Source organism: Tyto alba, unplaced genomic scaffold, assembly GCF_018691265.1.
Source record: "Tyto alba isolate M040663 unplaced genomic scaffold, T.alba_DEE_v4.0 Super-Scaffold_48, whole genome shotgun sequence".
Classification (NCBI taxonomy): Eukaryota; Metazoa; Chordata; class Aves; order Strigiformes; family Tytonidae; genus Tyto; species Tyto alba.
This window is the reverse complement of record NW_024881324.1, coordinates 26,928,543-26,948,169: the sequence shown is the minus strand read 5'-3', so window position 1 is coordinate 26,948,169 and position 19,627 is coordinate 26,928,543. Positions and strand designations below refer to the sequence as shown.

The following is a 19,627-nucleotide window of genomic DNA, read 5'->3' as shown; positions in this document are numbered from 1 at the left end:
AAAGGAAGGAGGCGAGGCGGCTCTTATGTTTAGCAGCGCGGTATTGCCCAGTAGCGATACGCTGCTCCATCCGATCTCGTGCTCCTCGCACAGACCTGCAGAGTAATGGGCGAGGAGCCAAACGGCTGCAGAAAAACCGACCTCATGTGCAACCAAGAATTTATAAAAACCGTGAATCACTGAAACTGCTCAAGTTGCGGGGATCCAGCGGGGAGGTGCACAGACAGCGCAAATGCCTTAGCAGCGAATGCTATCTAGTCCACGGATTCTCAGCGGGTAGATTTTTACCTGCAGATGAAGTAAGGAAGAGAGAAATCTCCTCAGAACTTCAAAAGTGAGTGCACAGGTGTCAGATGGGCAAAAATAAAACAGAAACAATTTTCTTGTTAGTCAGAAATTTCAGATAACTAAACAATGTAAGCAACCAAAACTGATTTTTTTTTTGTTGTTGTTGTTATTTTATTAAGGAAGCCAATGCTTTTGTTCTGACTAGATTTCATTTTTAATACTGGCAATAACTTTCAGTGTGTTGTGAATGTTTTCCTTAGCTTAAATTACTGAATGTGAGAAGGACATGTAACACTCAATGAATCTTCATACTAATTTTACTATTGCACATGATCTCGTTAAAAATCAGTCTTGGAACTGTTTGTAAATGGAATTGGCTTACAATCCTTAATGTGGCAAATTGGGGGCACCGAATGCTATCGTCATTCCAAAAACTGATTTCTTTAAGGGAAGCTTTGTCTGCCTACGGACAGGTGGGATCCGCTCTGGATATTTTAATTTCCTGCCTTGTTAATTCCCAGCAATAAATTTTGATGAGATACTGATGATGATAATGACTAATAATTCTGGTCTATTTGCTTTAAGATGATAATGTTTATTTCTCTGCTTTTATTACAAAGTTTATAAACACCGGCATTTAAGTTCAAGGATATTAACCATTATCTTTTCTAGATGAAAGTTTTGAGGCTGTCCTCTTACAAATGCCATGAAAATGGTTTGGGTTTTTTGATCATTTGAAAGCATTTCCAGACTTATTCCATGGCCTTTCTTCACGTGGCTTTAATTTGATTTGCACACGGGAGCAAAAATGACAAGAAACCCCGTTTGCCATGTACAAGCTGTGTCACTGAAAGAATGGAGAAACCAGGCATAATCTGTTTTAAATGTATAACTGTGCACAAGCAGACTTGTCTTGGTGGGAGCCTCTACGCTGACAAGATAAATGGCTGCAGCAGCATCTTAGGGAACCACGTCACAATTTATGTCCTTTTGGCTGCAGCTTTCTGTGGTAGCTTATTATCAGGATTAACTAATTGGAACTACACTCTCCACAGCAGATGTAAGAGCGAAAAATTCGATGGGAAACACAGTGTCTGCTCTGTACAAGCCTGACACCTTGCTTTGGAAGCTCAGGCGATATAACACGGCTTGTGGAGAGAAAGGATGGAAGTGTCAGGCTGAGGCAAAATAAAACATCTCATCTCTGAGGTCCCTGCAGAAACACCTCAGCTGTGGGAGTGAACGGAGCTATTCATTTCTCCTCCATTAATAAGCTGATATGGTAAACTCTGAGCACGGGGAAAAAAAAGGATTAATTTTCAGAATAAAACTTTTTTTTTTCCTGTATTGAAATAACTGTTGCTTCTCTCAAGTTAGAATTAGGGGTTTTCAGGGGTTGGGGTTTGGGTCTTTTTTTTTTTTTTTTCTTTTTTTTTTTTTTTGCTATTTGAAGTTACTGGTACCTGCATCTTTCCTAACGTATTTTATATGAATTTTTAAAAAAACGATCTGGTAAATAAGGTAAACCTTTATTCTTGTGAAATTACTTTATAAGACAGAAACAAAGTAAGCATATTTGATGAGGCAGTTCTTGCAGATGAGCTGAATCTTCATCCACAAACATTTTTGTTCCCTTATAGTTAGAATTAGGTTTTTTTATTTTTCTGGCGTTCAAAGTTACTAAATCCAAAAGTCTTTCTTGCATTCAGGTTGAAAACAATGTGAACGCTCCCCACCAGCTGCAGGGTCTCAAGGAAAAATGAAGTTATTCCAAAATACAAGCGCTACTCTTAGAAATAACATTCTGTTGAGCAGGTCACTGGCCACACTGAGTGTCTCGGTTTGAGCCCAGAGGGAAACTGAGCATCACGCGGCTGCTCACTTACTCCTTCCCCCTCAGGACTGGGGAGGAAAAAATAAAGCAAAAGGCTCAGGAATCGACATGAGGACAGGGAGGGGTGGCTCACCCATTACAGTCACAGGCAAAAGACAGACTCATTAGGGGAAGAAAAAAGAACATCACTTTAATTCAAACACTAACAACAGCAACACTTATCAGAGTAGGACAAAGGACAGGGAGAGAAATATTACCACATCATCAAAATACCTTCTCCCCTTTCTCCCCAGATTCAGCTTTGCTCCTGATTTCTCTACCTCCTCCTCCCCACCAGCGGTGCAGGGGACAGGGGATGAGGGGATGCGGTCAGCCCCACCCCTCCTTCCTCCTCAGGACTCCTCACACTCTTCCCCCACTCCACCCTGGCCCCCCTCTCACAGGAGACAGTCCTCCACAAACTTTCTCCGACATGAGCCTTTCCCACGGGCCGCAGCCCTTCCCGAGCTGCTCCGGCGTGGGCCACCCCCACAGGCTGCAGTCCTCCCAGCGCCGAACGACAACAGCGGGGGCTGCTTCTTCCCACAGAGTCCCGGCCTCCTTCGGGTGTAGTCACCTGCTCCGGCGTGGGGTCCTCCGCAGGCTGCAGGTGGGCTTCTGCTCCACTGGTGACCTCCACGGGCTGCAGGGGCGTTTCTGCTCTGGCACACCTCCCCGACCTTCCTCCTCCTTTCTTCCACTGACCTGGGTGTTTGCACAGGTGCCCTCCTCCCAGGTTCCCCTTCTTAAATACGTTATCTTAGAGGCGCAGCCACCATCACTAACTGGCTCGGCCTTGGCCAGAGGTGGGGCCGAGTTGGAGCTGGGGGAGCTTTGAGAAGCTTCTCGCAGAGGCCCACCGCTGTAGCCCCCTCCCCTGCCACCAAAACCCCCCCCCACACACTGAGTGGTAAACAAAAAGGTAACTTGAACTTTGTGAATGAAAATACTTAAGAAATGGATCAGCAAAAAGTTGATCCTACGGAGCTGTCGCGCTCCAGGTATAGCCACCTCCGAAACATTTGATTTGGGAACAGACACACAGAGCAGTATCGGAGTAAGGGCTTTCCTTTACACAATAAATAACTGGGAAGGGGCAGCATGAGCGTGAGCATGGCTGTTAATGCACATCAGCTGTGATCTCAGAGGTGTCTGGAGGTGAAAGAATAGTTTAATCCCCTTTCTTCCCAGTTGAGCTTCTTTGCAGAAACAGCCAACCAAAGAGCCTCTTTATTACTAATTCTGATTACAGATATCCTGCTGCTAGGCGCTGGGCTAGCCCCGCCAGTGAGAGATCAGCAAGAAGCCACTGGGCTGTGTATCACCAGCGATGTCTGGTTCACACGATGTTTCCTTGAAAGGCTGTAAACACCCACGACTCGGGCCCCTTCACAGTTACATTTTACTTTTCCTTCATACCTTTTAAGTAAAAAAATGTGTATCATACTCCCCCTCACCTCAGGCAGAAATATCACCTCGTTTCTCTCCCGGCAGATGGACGGGGACTTGGACCCCAGATATTCACCTGCTGAAGCAAGTCGTATATGTGAGGTTCTGTTCAAAATGTTGAAGAAATCAAATATCCCGTTCTGTTGGCTGAAGGGCTTTTCCCTCACCCCCCCATCCCGTTTCCCTGCCAGGCAACGGTGCTAATCTATGGCATTTGAAAGGGAAAAAAGATTTTAGAGGAACCGCGACAAAGCAGGAACTTAATTTATACATGTGTTATTCCTTTCAATCTAATCTCCAAATTCCTTCCACAAAAAGCACGTGCCTGGCGTTTCTGCAGTTGGTAAACTGTCAGGTCTGTGTTGTGTGATTTAAATCATCGCTTGCTTTCAGGGTCTCCTTCAAAGCACGGAAATTCTGTACAATCCTCTTCTTCAGTTTCAATATTTGCTTCGAAGGATGAACCCTACGCAGCCTAGCTGTATTCCTGAAAAAGTTCCGCTCGCATCGCCGTAATCCCGGCTGCCGGGGCCGCGCAAGGTGCGCGGGCGGACGAGCGGCAGCCTCCGCCTCCCCTGCCCCGGGTCCCGCCGGCCCCACTCGCGGCTGGGTTTGCGGTGGGCGACCTCCCCGCGCGAGAAGCGCAAAAAACCGCCGAGATACCGGGGTGGGTGGGTGGGTGTGGGTGGGTGTGGGGTGGCGCGGAGGGGCTCCGCCGACCCCTCTTCGCCCCCCGCGGCGTGGCTGCGCGGCGCGCAAGGAACCGCCCCCCCCCCCCCCCACGAACCGCCTTCACACCGCGCTAAAGCCGAGCCCCAATCCCCTCGGGGAGATGCTGAGCGGATTAAAGGGCAGGAGTTTGCCACCCGCCTCCTCTCCCCGGAGCCGCCCGGCCCGCCGGCAGCCTCTCCCCGCCTTCCCAGCCCGCGGCGACCCCCGGGGAACCCCCGAGCGGCGACATGTCCCGACGGGGGGGCGGCCGGCCCACGGGCTGCCGCCGGGCGACCCGCGTGGGGGCCCGGCCGCTCGCTTGAGGAAGGGCAGGGGGATCCCTCTCCCGCCGCGGGTGTGCGCGGAGAAGCCGGGGACCGGGGGGCCAGGACCACCCGGCGCCTCCCGGGGCTGGGGGGGAAGCTCCGGCGTCCCGGCCCCGGGGCGGCCCCGGTGTCGGGGGGCGGGGAGCGGCTGGCCGGGGAGTGGGTCCCCCCCACGCCGGAGATGCCCAGCGCCGAGGCGGAGAGCGGCCCCCGGGAGGGGGCAGCGGGGGCTGCCGCCGGGGGGCCGGGCGAGGAAGAAGAGGAGGAGGAAGAGGATGGCTTCGAGGAGTACGACGACTTCTCCCAGCTGCCCGACGCTTGCAGCATCGCCTCCGACGACTCCTTCTACCCGCCGCGGGGGCTGGAGGCCGAGGAGGAGGAGGAGGAGGAGGAGGAGGAGGAGGAGGAGGAGGAGGAGGAGGAGGGGGACCGCCGGTCCCTGGAGCGGGGGGACCGCGGAGGAGCCGGGGCGCCCGGCTTCTTCCGAGCCTGCTGCGCCAACAACGCCGCCGGGCTCAGGGCGCTGATCCGCCGGGGCCCCGAGGAGCAGGAGGTGCGGGAGACCGACCGCAACCGCCGGGTGAGCACCCCGCCGCCCCCCGAACCCCCCCCCCACCCACCCCACCCACCCCACCCACCCACCCACCCCCGTGGAGCAGAGACTCGGCTGGAGGGCGCGCTTTGGGCGACACCGCTTTTGGTTGGAAGGGGCGCTGGGGCTGCGGTCCCGTGGGGGGGGGGGGGGGGGCAGGACCCCACGCAGCGGGGACGGGGGAAGGGCGCGGACCCCCCCCTCTCGCCCTGCTCGACGGGATTTGCCGTCTCTGGCAAGGGAAGGGCCCGCTTTCTGGGAAGAGAGGAAGGTTGAGTGAGAGAGATTCCAGTTCTCCCGCCGTCAGTTTTGAGCTGGGTCTTGGCTTTCCCACAGTTTAGTGGGGAGAGAGAAACCTTCCTCCTTGCTGGGCAGCCCCTCCCCTGCAGCGCTTCATGGTTTTCACCTGGGGAATTCGAACACCCGATCAAAATCTGGGATTGCCTGGTTTGGTTCCGTTTTTGTCTAGCTCCCTCCAAAACAGAAGCTTACTCCCAGTTGCTAGAATGCTAAGCAGGTCTCGGGGTATTCCTGCGCTAAACTCAGACTTTTTGGAGTTAGCCTGGTATTTGTTTTGTTGCTGGTGGCCTAGTTTGGGGTTTTGTGTCGGCACAAGGCTTGTGATTCCGTTTTTGCCTCCTGGTTAAGTGCAGGAACAGAAGTGTACTTCACTAAATCAAAAGGTGAAAACACGGGAAAGATTTCCTGGATAACGTGTAACTGGGGTGTTTGAGCAGCGATACTGAAGTTTAGCATCAGCACTTCCTTTCACTAGTATTACTACCATTTACATTAAAGCTAAGAATTTTTACTTATAGTTTGCATAAACAATCTCAAAAATACAACAAGTCTATGACAGGGATGTTTCTAAAGAAATCCTGAGTGATTTTAGTTGGGCAACTGACTTGCACATTCTGCCAAAGTAGGTGGTCTTTGCATCAAAAATGATGCAATAATTTGGGTTCGGGGCTGGCTGGAGAGAGACTTTTTTGTGCCTTAGATGTATGTACTTGTCAGACTTTTTCTGCAAAATAGCCACAGTTCCTCCCCACCCCCCAAAGGATTGTTTTTAATATGGACTTTTAGTGATTTGATTTACAGTAAACTTCAGCAAAAGAAACAGATACAAAAAGTTGTATTAATGCCTTGGAGGGGGCAGCAAACTATGGCACGGGCGTGGGAATGAGCAGCAGAGGGTAGAAATGTTTTAAATCAACTTCTCTGTCCCAGCCAGCGTACGGTGTAGTCATGCTCCTCAGCTGGTAACGTGCGCCATCCAAACGTCCGTTACAGGAGATTTTTGGAGATCCCCCAGAGACATTCGGGGCCTGAGCAGGAGCCCCAGCCCAGCCCCGGCATCCCATGGATGTTGGGTCAGCGTGCCTCGGGTGTCTGAGGGTGGGGGGAGGTTTGGCCCCACCGTACTGCGGCGTAAAAGACCGAGTGCCCCGCGGCTGCCCTTTCTCAAAGAGGGGGGGGGTGTGTGTGTGGGGCTCGCCCCCCGCAGAGGGGATGCAGCTGGCTGGGGAGCGGGGAGCATCCCCCGTCTCAGGGCTAGGGGGGTCCGGACAAGCTCAGCTCAGGCATCAGCCCCCCCAGCAGCTCCTCCTGCAGAGGTGATCCGAGCAGGGTTGTGAAAACAGCGCGTTTACCTCCCTTCACCGTCCCGCTTCCCCCCCCCCCCCAAAAAAAAACAAGCTATTCTTTACCTCTCCAGCTTCCCAGAAAAGAAACAAAATTGTCTTGAATCCAAATTGAAAGTTTCTCTTATTTGTTCATACCGAAAAAAAAAAAAAAAAAAAAAAAAAGTTTTTCTCTACTTAAGCGAATACTCCATTTAACCTGAAATTAAGCTTTGACGTCAAATTCTGTTTTCTGCATTTCTGATGAAAACAAAGCAAAAGAACTTCTGTCACGCAGCACCTTCTGGAAGCCTCATTAATGGTGTGGAAGACGTGAGTCCGGTTTCTCTCTCCACAGGAGGGTGTATAAACCCTCTCAGAGCGCCCTCATCACAGCGGGGCAGTCTCTAACTTCTCCAGGCCGGTGTGAACGGGATGGGACCAACCTTTCTGCCAGGAAGCTGAAGCGTCAGGTGTGACTGCCTGCAGCCCTGACATCCCCACAGGGAACATCAGGGCAAATTCACATTATTTGGCAGCACAAGCCCACCTTTTTCAGAGATTTTGACCTGAGAAAATGGAAGTTTTGCCCAGGTCTTTTATCTCCCTTTCTGGGGAATTTTTACAGCTCTTGAACTGGCATGTCATATAAAGTTCTTGCACATTACCCACAGACAGCACTTAGTCTTACTGCCAAAAAGTAACTGAACAAATTACATACACCACTGGTGCTGATGACATTTTTCTACTGCTGAAATCTGTACTTTTAGCTTTCAACATTTTCCTTCACCAGGATAATGTTTGTTTACAATGGTATCTGACGTATATTTATTGCAATGCGTCTTTTTTTTTTTTTTAATTTTTTTAATCTACACTGCAAATAAATAAGATACTTTTATTTCTTCTAAGATCTTGTTTCTTTTCTGCCAGGCAGGAGAGAGAAGGAAGAATAAGAAGGGTGCTGAAGGGAGGGCTGTCCAACTGAGTATATTAACTATTTTCACAACCCTGATCTGGTAATCTCTGTTAAGTCTGGACAGCGCGGTTTTATTTTCACAATTGAAAAAGTAGTTTTTTTTTTTTTTCAAAATAGACAAAACATGGAACAGGTTATGGCAGTAAGACAATACCATATTTTGATTCTGACAGTAATGAAATTCAACGTGCAAAACATAACATGAAGATGAAACTTTCTAGTGGTTAGATTCTTTAAATGAATTTGGGCACAAACTCTGGGGTGTTGCCATTGCTTTGTTTTTAAATTTTTACCTTGTCCCTAAAGTGTAAATGCATAAATTTAAAATTCAGAAGGAATTATTTCTGAAAACGTTGAGAACCAGAGGTAACTTCACATATTTTCCTCCGTCCTTTTTATGGAAATACATAATTTCTCTCCTTTGAGTCAATTTGCCAAGGCTGGATAGTGTTTTTTTTTTTTTTTTTTTTTTTTTGTGGGGTTTCTGCAGAAGCGTATTTTTCCCATGTTCCGTTGGTGAGCTGCAGAACCTCCTGCCAGGCACAGGTTTTCATTAAATCCACCTTCCCGCAGTAAACCAGGCTCTACAACAGCCGATTTATTAGTCACCACATGTAGCCCGAGGGCCAGTACCTTTGCTGTCTCGTTTTCAGCGCTGCCGAGACCACCACAGTTTACAGATCACTGCCTGCCCGGGGCCCCCCAAGGGCTGAACCCCCCATCTTCTGTTGCACTGCTTTCTGTACATGGAATCCCGAAAGCCGCGCTTGGTACTGCTCGCTTCCTCCCTTTGCCAAATCCAGTACTGAAATATTTGGAAAACAACTATGACAGCGTATAATATACTAATTGCAGATCACGCAGGGCAGCCTCCCATTCATTAACGCTGATGCGTTTACCTTCCTCACGCTGGCAGGAAAGAGGGATTTGCAAATGTATAGCTGAGGAAATAAAATCATGGCCCCAGTGAAACCTCCTGACCTGACTGGGACGAGAGTGCCACCTGGATAACGATGCTGCTTCTCACGATGTGGTGTGGGGACTGGTTTTGCCTCCTCACCAGCCACATTTCCAGAATTTCAGATATTTGCATCTCATAAGCTTAACATCACTTAATATTAAATTTTGCCCGGTGACCAGGATTATATATACTCAGAAAGACAGAGTTTCAAAATCTGGTGTTACCTAACTGCAGAATGCAAGCAAATTTAGAAATTTGCCATGACAATAGAGAAGGCAATAAGGGATGGGGGAGGGAGAGGAAAGAAGGCAAAGAACATTCACTTGCCAGATTGAAAATAATCACTGCCGCTCATCCTCGGAAAGGTTAACCATCCATGTGGTATGGTCTGTATTAGTAGGTGTTCTGTAACTCCATATTTTAGAGTTGATATATGTGTGACAGTATTCTGTTGTCATCTTTTTCAGCTTTTCATTTTTTATGTTATTGTTCAATAAGTCTTTCATCCTGTTCCATAGATAACTAGGAACCAGTCGTTGTAAGGGTGTCATGATATAGTGGGGATCGTACATTTGTGATCTTCGTTTTGCCCCCTTAAAAGGCATGAAGACAAAATAATCTAGGTGGCTCAGTCCGTAAGCTCTTTCTGCTCCTTTCAGAAAATGCTCCTAAATCCATACATGAGCACCGTTAACTTTTCCCATTAATGCTTTATACAGGATGCTGTTGATCAGTGCTGGTCTGCAGTAAATTTTCCTTTGAGGCTCAATAGTTCTGCAGCTCCTTCACCAAATGGGCCTGGATTTGTCTGTTTGTTCCTCTCTCCTTTTTTTTTTTTGTGCTGAAGGAAGAAACCAGCATTTTGAAGGCTGTTGCTGTTCCTCTTGATCTAAATTCCTTTTTATTTCCCCTCTCACGGCGCTTAGTCCTGGGGAGGGACAATGGTGCATCAAAAGCCTGGAAGTTGCTGTCACTGAACAAAAACAAGGCAGTGGGGTCCTGTCTAGACACCTGCTTGAAAATCTTGTGAGAACGTCGAGTTGTGCCAACGGTGGAAGGAAGCCTGGGAAGGTAGGAGCAGGAGAGAAGCTCCTGAGGAGGGTGGTTCGCACCATGGTGGAGCGCATGAAATAGGAGGATGGTCTCCCTGCTCCCCTCTTCCTCAGCAGAGGAGGGGGTTTCTCCAGAGGACGACTGAGACGTCCGTGTTGTGCTCGTGCTCTAACTGCTGTCCCCTTCCCCTCTGCCAAAAAAAAACCTCCCTCCGCTGACTCCGGAGAGTTTGCAGAGACCGGGCACATGGGGCTCCTCACCTGGGCACCACGCGCGCCCCCTGAAGCAGGCACGCCGCGTTGGAGAGCACCGGCAGGCGAGCCCCGGAGTGGGGTGGAGGTGTTTCTCCGGACGCCCACCTCGGTTAGTTTGGGTGCTGCTGGGTGTAAAAAGACGTTTCGGAACGGCGTCGCCCGCCCGGTCTCCTTATTGGACCAGTTGGAGGCATCGGGCACGGCGTACTGGTCTCCCTGCCCGACGCCGGCGGCTCCTCAGCGAGGCAAAGGGGCTCCAGGGCCCAGGCAAGGCGGGGTGGCGTTACCCATCTCGCCGAGAGATGCAGAGCGAATCCTCCGTGGCGCTGACATCCAAATTGGCCAAAGGGCCGTGCTCCTAAAATTGTGAGTGGGCGAGAAGGGCGAGGGAGCCAGTGGCTCCAGCTCCTGGGGGAGGGAACATCGTGCCGGACAGCGCTCTTCTATGTATCCCAGAAAGTGCCAGAGCTTGTGTAACGCTCCGTTAACCTGTTTTTATTGGTTTTTGTTATCTTCACAATGCTAACTTACAAAAAATTAAGAGTGCGGCATTTTGTGGCGAGCGATAAAGATCTCCCTGTCACACGTTGCTTTTCAGTTGTCATGGCACACAGCGTAAGTCTTCCCATGTCAGAAAAAGGATTTGAAGAATGTCATCTGCTGCAGCGCTGGGAGCTTTTTCGTATTTTCGTAGGCAGTTTCACTTCCCTTATATCCTCTCATACAAGATATTCTCATGGGAGCGATTGTATTGAAACTTAATGTCATGACACTAAACCACAAAAGGAAATTTTTTTAGGGTGGAAATACTTTTAAAAAGACCCTAATGGCAAAAATAATCTAATTTAAATCCTTCCAGAAAAGTACAGAAATACCCAAATGCCAGAAAAAAAGTCCCTGGAAATACGTATGTGTTCAAAAAGGAAGTGAGTGAGCAAAGCAAGGCAAGGAATAGTAGATGTCAAAATACAGGAGCTGCTCAAAACAAACCGGGATCCCTTCATATACTGTAATTACAACTCAAGGGAAGCCATCAGAAAGGAGTAGGTAGACCATGGAAAATACAAAGTTGGCTAAGAGGGAACTCGGTGAGCTAACCAGAATGTGGCCCAGATTGACACAGATAGGCACTCGGAGGTGGTGTCAGAAGAGCGTGGGCAGGTTAGATGTCTGCCTGCCCCTGCCTGCCTCCCTCTGAAGTGTTAGGTGAGTAATGCCTTCGTAAATCTGGCACAGAAACATATCCTTTAAAATAACTGAAGAAGCATGTGTGTGCGGAACATGATTTCTGTGGATTAAAGAGAACTATTAATAGGGACCATGAGGGTGCTTAGGCACAAAGAATGGAAATGCAGGTCACTTCAGCGGATCACTGGAAATCCATGACCAGACCCGTCACATCCTCTGAGCAGGAGGCTAGACAGGTAATAAGATATAATAGTAGACAGGTGGTAAGATGTAATTTCCTTAGTGTGAAGAGCAGCATGAACTAGCAGATGTAACTCTGATGGAAAGTGATAGAGGTTTGAAGTCCTCATCAACAAGAAAAAGTTGTACAAGTTTAATCTGGTTTCAAGTGATGCAGCATTTAGAGAAACCAGATGAAGAGCAGTTTCCTTGAAGAATTTTGACAAATTGCTTAATGCAAAACGTACAGAACGGGAGGGATATTTTTAGCCGGATGGTAGCCCAGAAGTCAAGGTCACAGCAATCTTTTGTTCTAGTTTAGGCAGTGTTTCACGTTAGTATCTTAAATCAAATATTTGGATCTGCGGAGCTCCTCAGAGATGCAGCAATGATCCTGGTTACCCAGCTGAGCACAGGTTGGCTCCAGATGTAACAAAGTACAGCTGCATTTAAAATCTAATGATAGTCTAACAAGACTGGTCGTCTGGGACATCTGTCGTCGGTAATTATGACAATAATTATGACCATCTATAATGGTGTCTTTAACAGAATGTGTCTGTAACACAGGTAAGAAATGTGACCTCAAAATGCCTTACTGCATTCTTCCAGGAGAATCTCTGAGGTTTATTTCACAGTGCACAATGTGACACTGCTAATTCCTTCATCCCATTAGGAAATGCAAATTTACATTCTTGTGGAGGAATTACTCAAGAAGGAATATTGGCACCGATTTTCTCCCTTAAAGGTTCCTAAGACCCTTACCCTGAAATTTTATTGAGGCAGATATTCACGATTTACATAAATTTGGGGTTCTTGTAGCTTGGTATGTTAGAAAGGTTTTTTGGAAGTAATGTATAGGCCTTGTGGATACCTAGGCAACCTCAGACCAAAGTTTTGCAACTTTTGATGCTGCACCCGCAAAAAAAAGTAGCTCTGAAAGAACTTAAGAGGGAGAAAAGAGCTTCAGAAAAGTCCATAAAGGGCAATCATCTTTAGAAAAGTCAGGTTTAAACCCTGAAATAAAGGAGAGGGAAGAAGAAAGTGACATTGCTCTCCTTATTGCTTGTGTTGGGACTGAAGTCTCCCATTCAGAAGGCTTGGCGTTTTAACCGCAGCCTGATACGGGATAAGAAAATTCTAGAAACATCTTGAGACGTGGAAGAGAAGGTTGTTTTCCCATTTTTCTGTCTATCCTAGAAATCCTATATCTGCTTATAGAAATGAATAAGAAATTTTTAATAATTTCTTCCTGATTCTGCTTTGCATCCCTACCTCCGCACAATGGCATCTCACACAGAACACTGGTAGGGTCGAAGGTGCCTTAAAACCCGACCTCTCCAAAAAGATCTGGGAATTCTCCTTACTGTAAGGGACTGATGAAGTTAACCACTGGTTGACATTGCTTGGTAGCTTCGTGGTGGCCTCAGAGAAGGGGGCTGTTGACAGCTCGCTCCCGTGAGGCTCAGTGGTCGTTGAGGGGTGCTCCGGTTGGTCTGGCTTTGCACTGAGGGTCCTCAGAGGCAGAGCTGAGCATGCGGCTTCTCTCCAGACTATAATCATATCTGTGACAGAGTTGTGTGGCCCGAAACCTGCCGGAGGTGTTCAGACCTTCTTCCCGGAGGAGAAAGGCTGGGAGTTCTTTGAAGGGACAGGAGCTTGGGTTTCAGCGGTGTTTACAATTCGCCCCTGAGCGGAAACCAAGCACAAAACTTGGAGCTTGAAAGCTATTTTGAGTATGAATGGGTTTAAAAGGGGTGATTTTGGAGACCCCACATCTGGGATGTGGGCGACATGGCTGTTGTAGATTCAGTATCAGGAGCTAAGAAGTAGACGGTGTCTTCTGTTAGTATGACAACACGCAGCGGTTGACAATCCCAAAAGCCTTCCGTTGCTCTTCTCACTGCTCTAGGCTTTCCACTCTGTATGGGTATTGATTAGCAGATTTTGTCTTTTTTTTTTTTTTTAAAGAGCATATTTTAAGACCAAAACTAAACCAAGCTGTGGCTCCTTACTGATTTGTGGTGGTATTCAGGCATTCAGTTTTGAGCTGTTCAATCAGTTTCAGTGTCTAGTGACATATATAAAGAGTGTGTGACTATAAGGAGAACCCCTGCATTGTTTTGATCCCAGCAGCTCTACTGATACCCGACATACACACATACATACTAACAGAAGTGATTCATCTCTGGGCACTGTTGTTCTTCTATCATCCCTTCCCCAAGAGCTAAGATTTGTAACCTACAGAAAAAAAAAACCAACCAAAAATTAGTTTCCAGTAGCATTTCTCTGTGAGCCTAAGGTAGCACAAATGCTTAGCCTTAGGGGAGCTTCAAATACTTGGGTAAGGAGTGCTCCTTGAATTAGGATACTACGCTGTGTAGAAATAACTTTTCAGGCCTCATGTCTGACCTGAAACAAAGTGCATGCCAATACTGTTTCTCAGGAATAAAATGGAAATTGAAACAGATGGCACCGTTACAAAGCACCTGATTGCTTTGAAAAACTGTGTCCGGTTGAATTTTAGTAGCCTGTCGGAGCTGCCAGGCTTCAGGTACACCGGGAAAGGAAGCAGGTCCAAAAGCCCCAAAATTCCCCAATTCTTCAGTTCCAGGCTAAGTCACTGTCTGGTGCCTCGCCTCTCAAGTCTTTAGGTCTCGAGGCAGGGTCTCTGAGTAGGAAAAAATAAATGGTCCCATCCCAGACACTGGGCTCAAGAGCTGTCTGTCTGCTAAGAAGCACCACAGGAGTGTTGGGTCCAGGTGCCACCTGCAAGGGACAGCAGGTCCCCAAGTGCCTCATCTTTCAGCATCACCAGGAGCTCGACTTCGAGTTGCCTTCGTGTCCCTTGGTCCTGCTAATGCTGGAAGCGGTGGTGGGGGCTGTGGCTGCTGGCGGATGGGGGTCAGTGTCGTGGTTTCGGCCTGGTTGGCAGCCAACCACAATGCAGCAGCTCTCTCTCCCTTCCCCTCCGGCAATGAGAAGGGACAGAGAGCCAGGCTTGGGGTTCGAGATAGGACTGGGATGGGGGAAAATCCCCCTTTTATGATCACGAGCAAAAGGCAGACTCGTTAGGGGAAGAAAAAAAGAACATCCATTTATTACAGACACTAACAACACGTAACAGAGTAGGACAGTGAGAAGCATTGCCACATCTTGAGAACACCTTCCCCCCACCCCTCCCTTCTTCCCGGGCTCAGCTCTGCTCCCGATATCTCTACCTCCTCCCCCAGGGGCGCAGGGGCAGGGAATGGGGGGTGCAGGCAGAGCTGCCACTTCCCTCATGTTCGGTGAGGGGAGTGTCCGGAACTTGTTCCTCCTGCTCCATCGTGGTCCCCCTCTCACAGGAGACAGTCCTCCACAAACTTTCTCCGACATGAGTCCCTCCCACGGGCCGCAGCGTTCCCCACACTGCTGCGTCGTGGGTCACTAACTTCCTCCGACTGGATTCCCTCCCACGGCTGCAGCCCTTCCCGAGCTGCTCCGGCGTGGGACTCCCCCGCATGCTGCAATCCTCCCAGTGCTGAATTACAGCAGCGGGGCTGCCTTTTCCCACGAGACCCCGGCCTTCTTCGGGCACAGCACCTTGATCAGCTGAGCAGGAACAACAGGCTGTAAATCAATGTCTGCTCCACCGTAGATCTTCATGGGTGGCAGGGGGGGCCGCCCTGCCGTCTCCCCACAGGATACAGGGGGGTCTCTGCTCCCCCACACCTCCCCCCTCCTTCCTTCCTCCGTTCCTCCACTGACCTTGGTGTTCACGCAGCTGCCCCAACTCCCCCTCACCAGTCCCACTGCTCCTCACAACGTCCCTTCTTAAATACGTTCTGGCAGAGGCGCAGCTGATGGGCTCAGTTTTGGTGCTGAGGTGGAGCTGACGTGGAGCCGGGGGAGCTTCGAGAAGCTTCTCCCGGGGGGCCTCCCCAATAGCCCCCTCCCCTGCCACCAAAAATCTCCACCACTCACTCAACCCAGGACAGTCAGAGCTGCCAGGTGGAAAGGCAGGGACGGGGACCCTTGGCCCCTTGTTGGGCAGCGCCCTTTTCGCAGATGTGGGACTTGCTTGGTTTTCCCTCAGTCAGGCTTGCCACTGGGTTTCAGAGGATGTTTCAAACAGGTTTTTGAGACAGGTTCGCTTTTGCATGTGCCGCAGGAACCATTCAACGTCATATCGATTTTAGTCACATGGTCTTGTATGCGTGCTTGGGAATAATATAAACTATGAAAACAAATGCTAACAAATATTGAGCAAGGAGTAGAATTAATCAGAATATCTATTTGGATCTATCCAGACATTTCAGCAGGTAGCATTGCTTTCAAAATCTCTTCTACTACTCCAGAAGATATAGACTGAAAGACATAAAAAACGAAGTCCCGTCATACATTTTGGTAATGATTACTGTGTAACAGAGACTCACCAAAATCAGGTGATTTATCATAATATGGTTTTGTGTTGGTAGCACTTCATCATTACAGAGGAGGATGAGAGTGAGACTGAGTAGTAACTCCTGTATGAACTAACATAAAGGTGCTGGTTGCTTCGCACCAGACAAGCTTAACGTGCACCAGGTTTCTTTAAATTACATTTCATTAAAACACATCCTTGTTCCTCTAAAGAAAGTGATACATGACCACTAACTAAAACTCACCGTTAATTTTGAAATAAAGATTGATTTGGAAAGCATCAGCAGTCTTTTACTTGCAGAAGATCCCACTGGACGAGGACGGGCGGTGTGTGCCTTGCCAGAGGAAACCACCTCTGGCACGAGCGCCCGTCCACCCTCCCCAGAATTATTCTCCCTGGAACGGACCAGCAGTGAGTGTCCACACAGCCAGCACTTGGCCCGGGTTTTCTCTGAGTCCCAAGCGGTTCTCTTCATTTTCCATTTTTTTTTTTTTTTAGGCTTTGCAATGCTACGTGCCCAAGCTAGCATAATTTGAAAGGACTGGTGATATTTTCTGCTCTGCTGTGGTTATGGAAATCATTAACTACACTGATGCTAAAATTGGCGTAATACCTATTTGCAAATGCTGTGTGCTTATTTCAGATATGACGAGATAGCTTTCAGGTAGGAAGATACAGCCAATGTGATGCTCCAGTTTTTCCCTAATTAGTGGTTTTGTCATTAATTTCAGTACTTTTTCCAACTCTCATAGTTTGTTTATACAAGTCATTCTGTTCTGGGTAGTTTTTTAGCAATTGACATAAAAAGCATCTTGCCTGCTAACAATTTTTCTGCATATTCTTCTTATATTGTCTGTCATTGCTCTGTGGAATTAGGTTTAACTTTTGTCACTGAGGTATAGTTGAACAAACATCACTGCCTAAAGACTGCTGGTAGGTTTTTTAAATAGAAAATAAAATCTCTGGAGGATGTGAAGGCAACGAAGAACTCCCACGGGCTTTATTGGAGACAGGAGTTCACCTTTAACGTTTTCGTAAATAAAGTTACTCTCAGAAGGTTACCCTTTCAAATTATTGAAAATGTTATGCCACACAGATTTGAATTTACATATTTCTAAGGGTTCTCTCATTAAAAACAACAACAAAACCCCTCCAACCTGGGCTAAGTATAATCCCGTAGTATACTGAGCGTGTCACAATAAGAAATAGTTAAGTACCATAGGAAGAGGATGGTTGTCACAAAGGCTGTAGTGGCACATCTGGCAGTGAATTAGCTGTATCCAGTGTGGGAAAAACCCACAACGTGGAAATAGCTCCCGTTTTTCGATTCTGTAATTTTCTATTATGTCTATTAAATTGCACAGGGAGCAGTTTGAAAGCGAGCTGATGCAAAAGGGGAACGACTCCTGGTCGGGCTTTTGTTGCTTTCGCACGTTTTGGATGTATAACGTTTTGGGCCCGATCCCGTAATACCCTCTCACATGTGTGGGGGGTGGTTTTGTTGGTCTTTTGCCTCTTTAGCAGGTGAGGCCGAATCTTTGGGACAGCCTGCACGGAGACAGAGCGACCGCTGACGGGGAGAGAGGCTGCCAGCAGCCACTGCAGCTCAGAATCGGGCGCTTGGGGAAGTTTTGGATTTGTTACTGCTGGAGAGGCAGGCTTACACGCAAGCCAATGTTATTAGTCTTCCGAAGTGGAAAAGTGGCAGGTAGCTCAACATATTCAGTCTGTTCATAAAAGCAGACGTTCAGGGAGTATGTGGCTTTTTTTTTTTTTTTTTTTTTTTGCTTTTTTTTTAACAGAACTTAGGTATTTTGCTATTTGTAGCTTGTAGGAAAAAGGCCTGGCCCACCTGTTTACCATTTGATTGGGAAGCACAGGAAGGTTAGCCTCGTATTCATAAAATCATCTCTAGATGTGAATGAAAGTAAAAGGAAGACTGTCTTTGGAAGGCAGTAGTGTGCTTCTGTGTGTCTGGAATTATCACGTGGGTTTGAAAGGTCGCAAGAGGAGTCAGAGACAAAGCTCAGGCCCATAAAGGAGCTTAAATTTTTTTTTTTCTTTCTACAAAGAAAGATTTTCTATAAACAGCATGAAATAGCAAGAGTTTGTTAGACAAAAAGAATGGAGTCGCAAGTATTATTTGGCTTTGGAAGGTGAAATACCACAGATATTAATGACACCTCAGTGTTTAGCCTTGCAGAGCCCTTCTGAGCTGCTAAATAGTGCAAACACAGTAGAGAAGTTTCCTGGTTGCGCCGAGACAAGCATTACTGCAAAGTAAACGCCCGGATGCCTGGAAGCAACGGGTTTCTCCCCACTGTGCTGTGGGGCAGCACAGCCGTGCCAGAGACGCTGCCCCACGGCGCCGCTCCGGCAGAGCTCCCCGCACGGAATCACCACCCCGCAATAAAATCCCCCCTCGTTCCTGGAGGGCAGCTTGGTTGGTGGCCCGAGGAAGCGGGGGAGGGAAACGGCCTGCCGTTCCACGGGTGACGGGGAAAGAAAGCATATTTAATTTCAAGGTCCCCCGGGGAGGGAGTGAGCGGTGGCCGTGCGGAAAGGCTGGGGAGGCTCCGGGGTCCCCCACGAACCTCCCGGCAGCACCACGCGCCGCGCTGCGTCCTGCTGCCGGGTGGGTCGGGTGGGACCGGATCGTCCTTGCCACCCGTTGGTCACGTACAGAAAAGAGGCCGTTGCTGGCTGTGCTTTGGTTTGTTTTACTGCTCTGCCGCTGTAGGGTCTGCAGGCGTCTCCCAGCCCCGAAAATTCCTCCTCTGGTGAGGGTGCAACAGGGATGCCCACGCGTGAAGATACCCATGAGCAGGATTGCCCGTGGAATAGGAACCTGAACTGAGTACACGATAATCTCGTTAGTACCTCACTTGGATTAAAATAGCATGTGTGCAGTTGGTTGAAGTCAGATGCCTCAGTGCGTTTACAATGCTTATCTCCATGCAAGCTCCCATGAAGTCTGTCGGATCCATAACATACATGTGGAAAACTCCCTGCAAAGGCAAGATAATTAAATGTGACAGGCAAGAGCTGCCTCACCAAATCACACCTGTTGAAATAAATACAGTTGCCTGAAGACATAGGAAAAGTTGCTCTTGAATTTTAAAAATATAATCAGGTATCACGGTCCTCTCACACCATACATTACCTTCCAATCATCCTGTTAGTGATATGACATGAATCAAACGTTGAAATATTTAATACTCAAATGAGACATTTTAGAAGCAGTAATCAATATCAGCATCTAAGAACAAAGGAGAAAGAAACGTGGTGAATAAATGTCAGCCTTTATCTTAAAATTTATCACCCAAATTATTTTCCTCTAAGGCACAAGACTGTGAGAAATCTTTCACTTACTATTGTCATTTTTTCTTTCTGTGGGCGTTTTTAGCTTGACCTAGTTTATGCTTATTACAGTCAGCACAGCTGATTTATTAGCAGAGGCTCCATTCACAGGCGGGTGTGGGCAGAGCTGAGGCATTCTGGTGTACAGCTATGGGATTCTTACTGTGCATTTCACAGATCACAAACATCCAGTAAGCTGATCATCCTCTGAGGATCTGAGTTCAAATAAGAAAAGAAAAAAATAACCTGAAGGTTTCTAGTAAGGTGATGCTGTTCCCCAGCGCTTCTCATAGCTCAGGTCTAGCACTCTTTTCTGCTGTTGTTAAAGCTTTGAAATAATCCCCCATCAGGCA

At 48.1% G+C, this 19,627-nt stretch overlaps 1 protein-coding gene across 1 annotated transcript in view; it reads left to right on the top strand.

The window, feature by feature from the left end:
* Window positions 1–4,828: 4,828 nt before the first annotated feature.
* ANKRD33B (ankyrin repeat domain 33B) overlaps window positions 4,829–19,627 on the top strand; it is a 60,613-nt gene continuing 45,814 nt past the window's right edge. The window contains exons 1-2 of the mRNA XM_042806644.1: window positions 4,829–5,014; window positions 5,057–5,227. Of these exons, the coding sequence (XP_042662578.1) occupies window positions 4,829–5,014; window positions 5,057–5,227 (357 nt within the window). The remainder of the gene's footprint in view (window positions 5,015–5,056; window positions 5,228–19,627) is intronic.